Below are 14,502 nucleotides of genomic sequence, written 5' to 3'. Positions count from 1 at the left end.
CAAGATGTATGTCACAATCCAACGCAAAGCAGCCACTTAATTTGCACCCCATCCACCACAAATCTCCTTCAATAGCACCTTCCATTAAATGAATTTTATCATCTAGAAGGACAAGGGCAGTAGATGAATGCCACCACTCACAAGTTACCCTCCATGTTATTTTCCATTCTAACTTGAAACTATCATCACTGTTCCTTCACTGATACGAGCTCAAATTCCTTTTAGTAGGGCTTCCTGATGAAGGGCTTATGCCCGAAATGTCGATTTTCCTGCTCCTCCAATGCTGCCTGATCTGCTGTCCTTTTCCAGCACCACACTTTCTACTCTACCTATGTGGTCTGCTATTCTTTATTTCACTATTTATTTCCACATGCATGCCCTCCCATCCTACTTTGTCTAATCCCATCACCATAACACCTGCGGACTGTTGGTTTGTTCTCAGGTTAATCTGTGCCTTTTTTGGTGTTCTGATAACAATATCAGTACAGATGGCAGCTCAGGAAGGGAATGAATTTATTGTCATGTTTATTTTACAGTGAGAAAAGCAGTAAAATACAGTGAAAAGCTTTTCCACAGTTGCTATGATCCAGTGCCATTGGAATAGTATAAGAAGAAGAGAAGATAGAAAGATGTAGCTTAAAGGCAGTTCATCAGTCCTGATCCAATTCATCATCAACGATGCCTGCATCGCTCACATGATAGACACAGCCTGAAGATGGTCACAAAGTGAAGTGGTGAACTGATAGGGAAATAATTAAACTGAGGAAGCAGCCAAGCATTAAGAATCAGATGGAAAAAGATAGCCTTAGAAAAACAGCTGGCTTAATACTCTTTTAAATGGCATTTACCACAGTTATCAGAACTAATATAGGAAAGTCACAGGAGTCTACATACTTAGTTAAAGCCAATGATTTTTTTGGTAATTAAAGTTTGTTTATTTTATTTAACTTAAAAAAATGTCATTGTGCAGTAGCTATTCATTCAGCTCAGAAATAATATTGGCACAAACTGTTTACTAAAAAAATTATTACTGTTGTTTGAAATCTCAATATCCTATCTCAGTCAATGAGAAAAGTGTGAAAACAACTTTTTTTGTCCTACAGGCACCTTTATTGACTGATTATTGTTTTACAGTATTGGATTATCTAGTGGAGGTGATAGAAATTAATTTTTGCTTACTGTTAACTGTAGATAAAAGTCAGTGTTTTAACATGAGTAAAATGTCCCAAACAGTAGTGTCATAGTATTACTCATGTAGATGAGTTGCCCTAAGATCATTATAAATTGGCTAGCAGAAATGGTTACTGGTAAGATTAAATAAGAATGGAATCTGCAGATAAAGATCACACGTTGTGATGTCCCGCATGAACCTGTTTATTTTTCTTGCGGATTGTAAGGAGTGCTTTGACTCAGTTTGTAGCTCTCTTGCCATTGAGTCACAAGTTTCCAGGTTCCTACTCCTGGGCTTGAGCACAAAGCTAAAGTTACTGAAGTAGAGCTATATTGTCTGAGGAGGACCATCTTTTCGATGAATAATTCATCAGCAACCCATCTGTCCTCTAAAGTGAGTGTTTAAAAAAATCCCACAACACAATTTTGGAAATGAGGAAGGGCCACAATATCCTAGTCAATATTTATCAACAGTCAGAACCACAAATACAGGTTATCTGGTGATAATCATGTTGCTGGTTGAGAGAGCTTGTTGTGTGCAAATGGGCTGCCACATTTTGTACATTATAACAGTAAGTATGCTTTCTTGGGCTATGCAGTTGTGACCTGGTGATCGTGGATGTGTTAATAAATGGAATTCATCAGTTGTGAATGAAAAAAAAACTTTCGAATGTTACCGGAAATGTCTCGAAAGCAATGATAAAGAATTTCCCTCAACACCTCCCTAATTTCTCAAACCAGCAAGACTGCCAATGTAATAAGTGTTATTAAATAGAATTAGGATTTCAGTGGAGGAGTAGAACTCTTCATATTTCAGAATGGCATTTACATTTTAGGTATCTTTTCTGCTCAATTTAGAAACCTCTTTCCATGTGGTGACTCAATGGTATGCATCATTGATGATCGTGAAGATGTTTGGAAGTTTGCACCAAATCTAATAGCAGTGAAAAAATACACCTACTTTCAAGGGACTGGGGATATCAATGCCCCACCAGGACCAAGGGATGCTCAGACAAAAAAGAGGGGTAAGTGCAAATCAACCTATGACATACTATAATATCCGTCATTTAGATACAGCATTCATTTGAATTCCTGAACCAGTAGTGTAGTTGAGACCACATACTCTTTTCTGATTGAACCTTTGGCACTTTCCCACTGCAATGAGGTTGAAGTCAGTTAGTGGAGGTTGGGCACAAAGTTACATTTTGGTCATATGTAAGTTTGTTCTGCTACCATACTGTGAGGATAAGCTGTAAAATGGGACCTCAGTGAGTTTCCTCACCAGTACTTACAGCAATAATAAAGAAAGGAAGTACTCAAAATACTCAGTGTGTCTAGCAGTACCTGTGGGGAGAGAAGTTGAAACTTTATTGCTGGAACAGCACAGCAGGTCAGGCAGCATCCAGGGAACAGGAGATTCGACGTTTCGGGCACAGGCCCTTCTTCAGGAATGAGCAGAGAGTGTTCAGCAGGAGAAGATAAAAGGTAGGGAGGAGGGACTTGGAGGAGGGGCGTTGGAAATGTGATAGGTGGGGGGTGTGCAGTGAGAGAGGGACTCACTGAGGCTGAGACAAGGTGGGGGGAGGGGGGATGAAGAAACTGGTGAAGTCCAAGTTCATCCCCTGCGGTGGGGAGAGAAACCGAGTTAGCATTTTAAGTCGAAGATGACACTTCAGAAGAGTTGAAAGGTGAGTGGCAAAAATCTGGGCTCAAAACAAGCTGTTAACTGGGACATTTGTAGCATGTTGGATTATATTCCAGGCACAGTACCAGACAGAGGCATTGTTGAGGGATAATAGTTTTAAGGACAAGAACGGAATATTCATTTCACAGTAAATAGATTGAAGTATTATTTCCTGCAAGGGTCTGGTCACTACAAGATTTGCTGCAGTAAGACTTGACTCCTCACTGTGGAAGCAAGAATGGGTTGTAGCATACTGTTGCAGTTTATAGTACTTTTTCCACACACTGCTACCTAGTGGAGATGCGAATTAAGATAGTTGAAGCTGACAGAAATATATAACAAAGATCTCTCAATTGCCTGTAGTATTTTTATGGTGACAATAATGTATTTGTACAACTTTCAAATTGCCACTGGGGATTCCAGCTTTATTGGCCAGTATGCTGCTATAGATGTACCAAGGTTATAGGTGACTTAGTTAATCTGGAGGAGAATTTCATCCCTTTCATCACTGACTCGTGTAGCAACATTGCTATGAAAAGTCATAGAGTCTCACAGCATGGAAACAGACCCTTCGGTCCAACTAGTCAATGCCGACCAAGTTTCTCAAACTAACTAGTCCAACTTACCTATGTTTGGCCAATATTTCTCTAAATGTTTCCTATTCATGTACCTGTCCAAATAGCTTTTAAATGTTGTAACTGTACTTGAATCTACCAATTCCTCTGGCCATTCATTCCACATGCGAACCACCGTCTGCGCGAAAAGGGTGCCCCTTAGGTCAACTTATAAATGTTCATCCTCTCACCTTAAAACTTTGCCTTTTAGTTTTTTACTCCCCTACCCTGGGGAAAAGACCTTTGATATTCACCTTATCCATGCCCCTCATGATTTTATACACCTCTATAAGGTCACCCCTCAAGCTCCTACTCTCCAATGAAAAAAGACCTAGTCTGTAATGTCCACATCCTATGAACAATGTGAAAAAAAAAACGTTCCATCAATCGCAAGTGCTTTGGATGTTTTCACTTATGGGAGAATATGGAACCATAAGAATATGGAAGATTTAAAAATTGGGAGTCATCCACTTAAACCAAATTGGAGTGCGTTATGGGGTGAAGTCTGCATAGCAACCATGTACCTTCTGTCAGTAACTCCCTTGAACCTGACTTTCTGCTCTTCGGCTCCAGCAAAGGAGTTGTTTTCTATTTCCCTCTTGTTTAGTATACTTACTCTGCCAATGCAGCATTATGCAGGCCAGTGGCTGCCTTCCAGAATATTCCAATAATGTTGTCACATTTATCAGAAATGCTGAAAACACCAGGGAATGCCAGGCTGTCTTCTGCAGTCTCAGTCTGCAGTTTGCTTTTTCATGACTTTCAGACACTCATGCTGTGAGCAGGATGATGCAATAATACACCCTTGAAAATGTACATTCCATGTTCTGGACCAGTTGGAGCTAGCTTTACTCTGTAAATTTTGTTCCCTCCACCCCTAGCAACAGCAGACCACATGCCAACCTTTCCACATTGCTACATATACTGTTTACGAGGCATGCAGAGAAATTCTCTTGACACTTTCCAACTTGACCATCCCTTTCCCATCAAGTATTCCACCCCCGCCCCAACCACCAACCCATCAGCTGGTCAGCATCTTTATCATAGTAAACTCTCATCCTAACTTTGGTTCTCTCTACAAAGTAGATGCAAATATTTGGCCTGCTTCCACATTGTAAAGGTTCTGTGATTTCTTATTTTGTCCCTAGAGTTGACAGAGTGATGAAATCTTCATCATCAGACGTGTGTTAGGGATCATTTTCCTTCATTTCTGTCACTTGACTTTTTTTGTGGGATCTTGCTGTGCACAATTTGGCTTCTGCGTTTGCCTACCGCAGTGGCTGAAAGTAAGGTTTTGGAACGTTATTGTGCCCTCTTTAAATTTTCAGGACAAATTTGGAACTTGGGATCCCAAGATAAAAGACTAGACACTGTATCAGCTAGCACTCCCCATAAATTCTATTTTTTCTCTTTTGTTGCTAAATAGTTTCCTGCAAGTTTCTTAACATTGGTAATCTTTGTTTACTATCTAGCAGCACCCATTGCCATGCATCAATATTCCCCCCCCAACACCTCACTAACTTCGTATTGACTTCCCTTTTGGCTAACTGGAGAATAGTGAATATCGATTACTTAACACGAGATCAGGATTCAGCAGTCTGACCATTCTATTGACAAATGAATCAGAAGAAAGTGCTGTAAGTCAAATTAAACAGACTACTGTACCCATATTGAGAATTCGCAATACACTATATTGTAGATCTTCCATGATATTTAACAATCTGTTAAGCTGTGTAATTTAGCCATTTTTCTTTATCTCAAACTGAATGACAATATAGGAGGCATGGTTAGTAAGTTTTCGGAGAACACCAAAACTGGTGGTTTAGTGGACAATAAAGAAGGTTACCTAAAAGTGCAACAGGACTTTGATCAACTAGCCCAGTTGGCCGAAGAATGCTAGATGAAGTTTAATTTGGGTAAATACAAGGTGTCGCATTTTGGTAAGGCAAACTAGGGCAGGACTTTCATATTAACGATAGGGCAATGGGAAGTGTTGTCGAATAGAGAAACCTAGGGGTGCATGTATATAGTTCCTTGAAAGTGGTTCACAGATAGCTAGGATGGTGAAGAAGGCACTTGGCATGCTAGCCTTCATTGGTCGGAGGATAGAGTACAGGAGTTGGGATGTCATGTTACAGCTGGACAAGACATTCGTAAGGTCACATTTGGAATGCTGCATATATTTCTGGACCCCCGGCTGTAGCAACAATGTTAATAAACTGGAAAGAGTGCAAAAAAAATTTATATGGATGTTATCGAGATTGGAAGGTTTGAGTTATAAGGAGGTTGGATGGGCTGGGATGTTTTGCATGGAGCGTATGAGGCTGAAGGGTGACCTTTCGAAGAGGTTTATAAAATCATGAGCGGCGTAGATATGGTGAACAGCCAAAGTCTTTTTCCCGGGGTAAGGGAGTCCAAAACTAGAAGATAAGTGGTTTAAGATGAGAGGGGAAAGATTTAAAAGGGACCTGAGGGGCAGTATTTTTCACACAAAGGTAGGTATGTATGTGGAATGAGCTGCCAGAGAGAATGGGAGAGCAGGTATATTTGCAATGTTTAAAAGACATTTGGACATAAAAGGGATATGGGCCAAACACAGGCAAATGGGTTTGCAATGTTTAAAAGACATTTGGACAGGTACATTTGTAGGAAAGATAAAAGGGATATGGGCCAAACACAGGCAAATGGGACTCATTCAGGGGCTAGGAAGTCTAGTTACTATGGACAAGTTGGGCTGAAAGGACAGTTTCCATGCTGTATAACTCTATGACCCTATGAATTGATGTATTTAGTAATGTAACCCACATTGGATTTCCTCATTTTCACATGGGTGATTTTAAGTGGCAGCCTCTCTTCCAACCTAGTTTACTGCAATCAGGTACTCCTGATGTGGTCTTCTCTATATCGGGGAGACCAAACGTAAACTTAGGGAACGGTTCAGCGAGCATCTCAGCCCAGGCCCACAGTGGCCAACCGGACCTCCCAGTTACCACCCATTTTAATTCCCCTTCCCATTCCCTTTCCAACATGACCATCATTGGCCTCCTCCATTGCCACAACGAACCAAACCGCAATTTGGAGGAGCAACACCTCATCTTCCGCCAGGGCAGCCTACAGCCCAAAGGACTCAACATTGAGTTCTCCAATTTCAAATAACCTCCCTTCCCATCCCCCGACTCCCTTCTCAGCTCCTCCCCTTCCACTCCTCCCAGCCACCAACTGGATTCATTCCTCCCATTGACCAACCAGGCTGTACCGCCTACCTGTCTTCACTTAGCCCACTTCACCACCCTGCCCCTGCCACCCACTTTTTTTGCAGCTCCCCGTACACCCATCCCCAGTCCAGACGAAGGGTTCCACTCTCTACCTCCTGATGCTGCCTGGCTTGCTGTGTCCTTCCAGTCTCCTGCCTGTCTACTTTGGATTCTAGCATCTGCAGTTTTCTTTTGTCTTTGCTGTTAAATATGCCCACATGAGGATTCAGGTGTAGTTCTACAGATTTACCTTAACCAAGCTATCCAAGTCTGAGATTCTTAGTAATGCTGGATCTGTGAATTCCAGTGTTTTCTGCTTGGATGTAACCTTGTGTTCAGCCGTGTTTGGTTATAAACGGCATAAGCAGTGATAGAGCCAAGATGTACAAAACCTTATCTTTGAAACCAAGAAACTGTAAAACAACATTAACTTTTGATTAGAAAAGTAGCACAGTATGTAAGCTGAGCTGCAATACATGATCTCGCAGGAACCATATTGGCACATAGCTTATGCCATTAATTAACCTCTTAAAGAGTTTCATTTAACTGTGATGGTATTGAGTGTGAGTGAATTAGAGACATTGTCGGCCCAGGTTAATTCCTTTTTTTTAAAGTTTACCTGTAAAGGGTTGTGTTCAGGTAGGCTTGACGTCAGTCAGTTTTTTAGTTGTGGTCTTAACTATTTGCTCAGCCATAATCTTGGGCAAATGCTGTAGATATGATTTCTCCCATGAACCATCTCACTGGATTGATGTCCGCATGCCACTCTTGAGCAAGATCTCAAATTTTGTCTTCAATTGGCAGTACTTGCTCTTTTGTTACAGTATCCTTCCAAGATCTGCTTTGACGTTCCTTGATTATCTCGCATTATGTGGGTTTCAGTTGTTTCCTCAAATAATCCCTTCCTGATAAATCAACTGTCCAGGCATCTTTACAGTCTCCCTTGTGGATGAAGGGTAAGAAAAGGCCAAGGTTTCTTTTTAATAAGTTGATAATTGGGTTGGTTGGAATGTTTCTGAAAGTCCTGACAAAATGTAAAATGGCCTTTACCAAAATGTTCTCAAAGTCTTCAGAATTTAACCTAGTGCGATGTTGTGTTGGACCATGTCTGCTCCCAATGAGAAGAATTAAACCAGGCAATGCCATCTTTGTATTGACATGCAGACTTACCACCACAGTTTTGGCAACACTTTGCTGCTGCTGCTGACTTTCCATTGTTGCCTCACTCTTAGTCATGGGAAGGCCAAAAATATTGGAGTATGTATCTTTTCAAAAATAAAGGAATTGAAAGCTAATGTAAGAAACATGTGGTTAATTTAATGTGTGCCATTGATGGACAGATTTCTGACTGGTAAGATTGTTAAGAATTTCAGATCAAAGTGGAGAGGTGAAGTTGAGATATGGATTAGCCATGGTCTTACATGAGTGATGGAACTGACTCAAGGAACTAAGTAGTCTACACTTGATTCTATGATCCCAGAACGTGAACAGAGAAGTTTCAGTTCTGTAAGTTGGCATAGTTTTACAGCTCAGTTTTATTCACGTTTTGTCTTCACTTATTGAACAATGACTTATAGAGGCATTAAGATACAGAAAGAGGGTTGTTGGCTATTGAATCAGTGTCAGCTGTTTTTAGAGCAGTCCAATTGGCCTATTGACCCCCCCATAGCTCAGTAGCTTTATTTCAGTCACAAATTTAAATGTTTTGGAGTTGGGGACCACATGTAGTGTGTCAAAGTTTGCAGATAACACTAAGATGAGTGGCAGTGCAAAGTGTGCAGAGGACTGTGAAACTTTACAGAGGAACAGAATACTTTGAGTGGGCAAAGGTCTGGCAGATGGAATCCAATGTTAATAAATGTGAAGTCATCCATTTTGGTAGGAGTAACAGTAAAAAGGATTATTACTTGAATGGTAAAATGTTGCAGAATGCTGCTGTGCAGAGGGAACTGGGTGTCCTTGTACATGAATCACAGAAGGTTGGCCTGTAGGTGCAACAGGTAAGTAGGAAGACAATTGGAATTTTGTCCTTCGCTGCTAAAGAGGATTGAGTTTAAAAGCAGAGAGGTTATGCTGCAGCTGTACAGGGTGCTGGTGAGGCCACACCTGGAGTAGTATTTGCAGTTTTGGTCTACTTACTTGAGAAAGGATGTACTGGCACTAGAGAGGATGTAGAGGAGGTTCATGAGGTTGATTCTGGAGTTGAGGGGGTTAGCTTATGAGGAGAGACTGAATAGACTGGGATTATATTCATTGGAATTTAGAAGAATGAGAGGAGGGGGGATCTTTATAGAAATGTATAAAATTATGAAGGGAATAGATAAGGTAGATGTAGGAAGGATATTTCCACTGGCAGGTGAAACTAGGACAAGTGGGCATAGCATCAAAATTATGGGGAGCAGATTTAGGACTAAATTGAGGAAGAACTTCTTAACCCAGAGGGTTGTAAATCTATGGAATTCCCTGCCCACTGAAATAGTTGATGCTATTTCACTAAATGTTTTTAAAGCTAAGAGAGTTTTTTTTTACCAGTAAAGGAATTAAGGGATACTGTGAGAGGGTGGGTAAGTGGATCTGAGTCCATGAAAAGATCAGCCATGATCTTATTAAATGGCGGAGCAGGCTCAAAAGAGCAGAAGGCCTACTCCTGCTCCTGGTTCTTATGTTCTTTTGTATGTACCTATCTGTTTTCCTTTCGAAATCTTTCATCAACTCGTTTTTACCATTTTCATAGGCAGCAAGTGAATCATAACCTGTTGCGACAGAGGAATTCTCCCTCCATCCAAACCTTCTGCCTGCCTTCCTCCACCGGAAACGCCGTTTGCCCAAATTTGTGTCCTTCAATCCTCGTCCCACCAACCGGTGGGAACTTGAACAATTTGCCTTTACTGAAAATTGCCCTCTTTGTGGCTGTTGATGAGCTGCGGTATTTGCTAGAGAATCGACATTTTAAGCTGAAAATGAGTTAATCTTGTTTTCTTTCTTTCTCTGTTCTTCAGTAAACCATTCCACAAAGCCTGCAGAGAGCTCGGAACATTTGGCTTCTGTTTCTATGGACACTGCCAGCACGAGTGACAGGGCCAGTGCAGAGTCCGAGGCAACAGAGCAGAGTAATGGTCTTGGGGAGTGTTTGAAGAAACAAAATGGTAGCAGTGGTGTTGTAAACGAAGAACCTTCAAAAAGTGCTGAATCCTTAAACTGTGGTCCTAGCATCAGGGATTCGTGTGACAAAGCAAACGAGAGGAAATCTTTATGCGATGCCAGTGATTCTTGCACCAAAACTGCTGATGCTTCTGTGAAAGCAGACGAATTGGAACACTCACTTGAGTGTGGTGTTAGGGTGGCAGAAAGTAACATGGAGCAACGCAGCAAGGAAGCTGAGAGTCACTTAACTCAGGTTAGTAGCGAGCTTGATTTTGATTTGTCAAGTGACAGTGACAGCGACTCACAGGAGGGCAAGAGAGACTCCACGTCACCCTCGCCTACTTCAAGTTTAGACGCTGAGAAGGAGCAGAAGAGTTCGACTGAGCAGAAGTCCAGGAAACAAAGGAAAGGGGGTCCTGTGCCGATCAAAGCGAAACTGAACCATTCGGACAAGGAAAAGGCAGGCGATCTACCGGGGTGCGATTCGCAGGACAAAAACACTGATCAAGGTCCTGAGGGGGATGATGATCAGGACTCACTGGGTGATGTTGGAAATGGCTGCACCGATAAGAAAGAGGCTGAAACCGAGTCTCAGAATAGTGAACAGTCTGGAGTTACAATGGGTGAGTCTCTGGACCAGAGCATGGATGTGGAAGAGGAGGACCAAGATGAGGATGACCACTTGATGTACTTGGAAACAATCCTGGTCCATGTCCACACTGAGTATTTTGCCCAGTACGACAAGTACCTTAAAAAGGAGAGACAAGTGCCTGACCTACGAAAGATTGTTCCGGAACTGAAGAGCAAGGCACTTGAAGGCACGACGATAATATTCAGTGGACTTTACCCCACAAACTACCCCATAGAAAAGACAAGAGAGTGGTATCATGCTACTGCACTTGGAGCCAAGGTTAAAAAAAGCTTATGTTTAAATCCCAAAGACCCCAACAGGACAACTCACTTAATTGCAGCTCGACCTGGTGAGTACATTCATGATCGTGTTGCTGTCCTTTTTATTTTTGCAGAATGAAGAATGATACCTTTAAGGTGTATGAAAGCAATTGGATTGCGGTTGTTACTTGTATTATAAGACGAGGTGATGGATTGTTTGCCACTTCCAATCACAATGCTGCATCTCATGCATCCCATCGAACAGATGTTATACATGTTGGTTACAAATATAAATTTAATTCCCTTTGAATCCCTTTTTCACTGTGGGATTGTGTATCTAGGAATATACCCTTTATTTCAAATGCAATATCTGTCCTGCGCACTATTCCATCGGTTCAAGTGAGAAAATCCATAACAATAGCTTGCATTTATTTAGCACCTTCAACATCCCAAAGATGTATAACAAGAAAGTACTTGGCACCAAGTCAAAGAAAGAGCTAGTAAGATAGGTGTCTAAAATACTGGACAAAGAGTCAGGTTTGAAGCCTGATCTTAAAGGAGGTGAGAGGGGTTCAGTGAGGGAATTCTAGAGCAGAGCGCCTAGCTGGCTAACAGCACTCACCCAGTGATGATGTGGAAAGAGTGGACCATGTATGAGAGGCAGGAGTTGGGGAAGAATGCAGAATTCCTGGAGATTTGTAGGACTATTTTTAAAAAAAAGAACTTTGTGGGAGGGCTCAGGCCTGGGAAGAATTTGACCATCAAGAGGACAGTTTTAAACTTGAAACATTAGTAGACATGTCAGTGTGCTCGACTTTGTGTGAGTAGGATATGGGCAGCAATATTTTGGCAGAGTTCAGATTTCAGCTGGTGGAAGATGGGAGGCTAACGAAGAGACCATCTGAAATGTCAAGCTTGGAGGTAACCGATACATGGATGAGGGGATCAGTAACAAATGGGCTGAGGTAAGAGTCAAAGTGCCATAGGCAAGTTGATGTTTTTTTTCGCAGGCACACATGGGAAACTGAATAGCGAGTAATGGAAAGAGAAAGCAGAAAAGGTCTTTACTGGTGATTGAGAGACTGGGGTAGAGATTCCATGTGAGTTGGCAAAATTGAGAGGTTGGCCTAAAGTATGAATAGAAGAGTTTACATGGAAGGAGAGGTTCAGTGAGCACGGGCGAGTAAAAGGCAAGAGGATTGGTAAAGTTGGTTATCCTTTGGATACAGTTCAGTTCTGCATTCAGTTGATAGTAGAAGTCTCAAGATATGTTTTAGATTGCACAGATTTGCTCACAGCCGTTGATTTATGTGGGAAAATAAGCATTTGATCTGGAGACATGTTATTTAAGAAAATGTATATATTACTAAAATGTCTTTGAGTTGATGCATGTACAATCAGACCTGATGGCCTCCTGGACGTCCCCATTTTGAAATTACAGTGCCACCAGGTCTCGAAATCGCCTCTGGGTCTTCATTGCTGGCAAGTCTCGTGAGATTGCTGCAGTTCCAAAATGTCTCCAGTAATGTGCAGAGTGAGTGGAGGTAAGAGCAGAGAACCATCCTATGGGGTCTTTCTAATCTGTACCCCCTCCTCCCCTTCCTCCCACCTTGTTCTGGCATCAACCTTCATCCTCAACCCTGGAAGAACACTTTCTATTGACATTTTTAATTTGTTAATGAAAAAAGGCGTATATTTTAGAGAGGAGAAAGGTCATTGTTCAGCATTGCTTTTAAATCACGTGGCTCCAAATAACGGATGGTTGTATTTTCTTACTGCTCTATATTTATGTTACACAGCATAGTGCTGCTGCAATAAAAACGCAATCACATCTCAAGTATCTGAATATGCACCCGATGGTGCTTTTAGACAATGGGCAATGCAAGTTTCTAAACGTTAGTGTTCATGAGCCCTAAGGTGACTTTGAAATGAGATCTGCTAAGGCAGCATTCAGTGATGCTGCATGTAATAAAACCAGGCAAGATTATCAGCTATAAGTGTATATGATAGAATAAATATCAGAACCATTTACCCCCTCATTTCTATTCCCACTCACCCTCTCATTTGCTTGTCTTTTACTCCTCTTCCTCTTTATGGCTCTCTCTCATGTTTGTCTTTATTTCATTTCCACCTTTACCCAGTGAATGGTGAAGATATGAGCTTACTGCCACAAGCTGCAGTTGAGGCGAATAGCATTAATGCATTTAAGTGAAAGCTGTGTAAGAACATTAAGAGAGAAATAGTATTTTTCTGATGTTAAGTGAGTCTTGGGAAGAGGCCTTAAATGGAAAGGGACACTGGTTTATGATCAAGTAGCTTATTTCTGAGTTGTTACACTTCAGAAAGCATGCTGTAACTAAGGAAGGCAAGCGCAGGGAGATACAACATTGTAGTTCAAGTAGACAGATAGGGGTGTTATCGGTAAATCACCACAAGTTATTTTTAATTTGCTACTTATTAAGAAATTCACCAATAATCACATACTGAATGAATGATTTAAACTTTATTCATGTAGCAACAAAAATAAGACAACTCAAGTAAGCCAGTTAAGCCTCTCAACCCAGCTTGGCTATTTCATGATTAATGGTGGAATTTAGCTACAACTCCAGCCAACAGTGACCGTCTCTGATATCCAGGGTTTGGCCCATGTGCAGTGTTTTTTTTTTGAAGTTCTGCTAAAAGAAGTGTTCTGATGTTGGATTCATAAACAGATTTGTATCTTTCATATCTATGGTGTGATATTATTGATGATTCTTTAGATTGTTTCATCCAAGTTATTGACTACTGCTCTGAAACTATCAAGCCTGCAGCTTGCCTTCTTATGAGAAGTAACTTCCCTTATCCTTGTTATATTTGGCATTGACTGTCGGTTTTGAAGACAAAACTGATTGACTCCTTATTTTTTTCTGAGGGTAATCAGTTGTCCTTGCAGCCAGTTATCAAGCAGATGCCGGATCACTTTTGTTCATGTAGCTTTGACTCCTCCTCCTCCCAAACATGGCTAATTGCTTTTAATTCCGATTGGGGAGAGATGTCAAAGAAGAGTCTTGAGCTCTGTGTTCAGTCACACATATCAATCTCTCTTTGGAACTCCTTATCATGCAGCATGAGAGAGGCCAGTGAACTCTCTGAATCTGTCTTTCACATGGGGCCTCGTTGCCCTCTTAATTACAACTCAGATCAGAGGAGAGGTCAGTGACACTGTAACTCTCCCAATAAATTATAAACTTTTTGCACCCTTCACATTACAATAATTACATGCAACATTCATGTCATTGTTCCATCTTCCTTATCTATACATCCAATCCTGTAAGCATCTGATCAATGATGGACACCCCTATGGATAACCCTAGGTTCTCCCATGATCTCATGATGTTTACCATACGTTTTTATCATTAATCCTTGGGATCTTGCAATGCATCTCATGAACTTACATTCCAATCCTTGCAGTTATTACAGGATAAAGATGCTAATTCCTCCTACTTGCTATGAAATACATAATTCTGGATTAGTGGCGCTGGAAGAGCACAGCAGTTCAGGCAGCATCCAAGGAGCTTTGAAATAGACGTTTCGGGCAAAAGCCCTTCATCAGGAATAAAGGCAGTGAGCCTGAAGCGTGAAGAGATAAGCTAGAGGAGGGTGGGGAGAGAGTAGCATAGAGTACAATGGGTGAGTGGGGGAGGAGATGAAGGTGATAGGTCAGGGAGGAGAGGGTGGAGTGGATAGGTGGAAAAGGAGCTAGGCA

The 14,502-nt window shown here is 41.4% G+C and overlaps 1 protein-coding gene across 3 annotated transcripts in view; it reads left to right on the top strand.

Annotated features, from left to right (window-relative positions):
- Positions 1-14,502, top strand: part of ctdp1 (CTD (carboxy-terminal domain, RNA polymerase II, polypeptide A) phosphatase, subunit 1) — a 306,403-nt gene that overhangs the window by 74,829 nt on the left and 217,072 nt on the right. For all 3 annotated transcript variants that reach the window (XM_043688613.1, XM_043688612.1, XM_043688614.1), the window contains exons 7-8: positions 2,029-2,195; positions 9,722-10,846. In XM_043688613.1, coding sequence (XP_043544548.1) covers positions 2,029-2,195; positions 9,722-10,846 — 1,292 coding nt within the window. The remainder of the gene's footprint in view (positions 1-2,028; positions 2,196-9,721; positions 10,847-14,502) is intronic.

Source organism: Chiloscyllium plagiosum, chromosome 4, assembly GCF_004010195.1.
Source record: "Chiloscyllium plagiosum isolate BGI_BamShark_2017 chromosome 4, ASM401019v2, whole genome shotgun sequence".
Classification (NCBI taxonomy): Eukaryota; Metazoa; Chordata; class Chondrichthyes; order Orectolobiformes; family Hemiscylliidae; genus Chiloscyllium; species Chiloscyllium plagiosum.
This window is presented reverse-complemented; position numbering and strand designations above follow the sequence as displayed.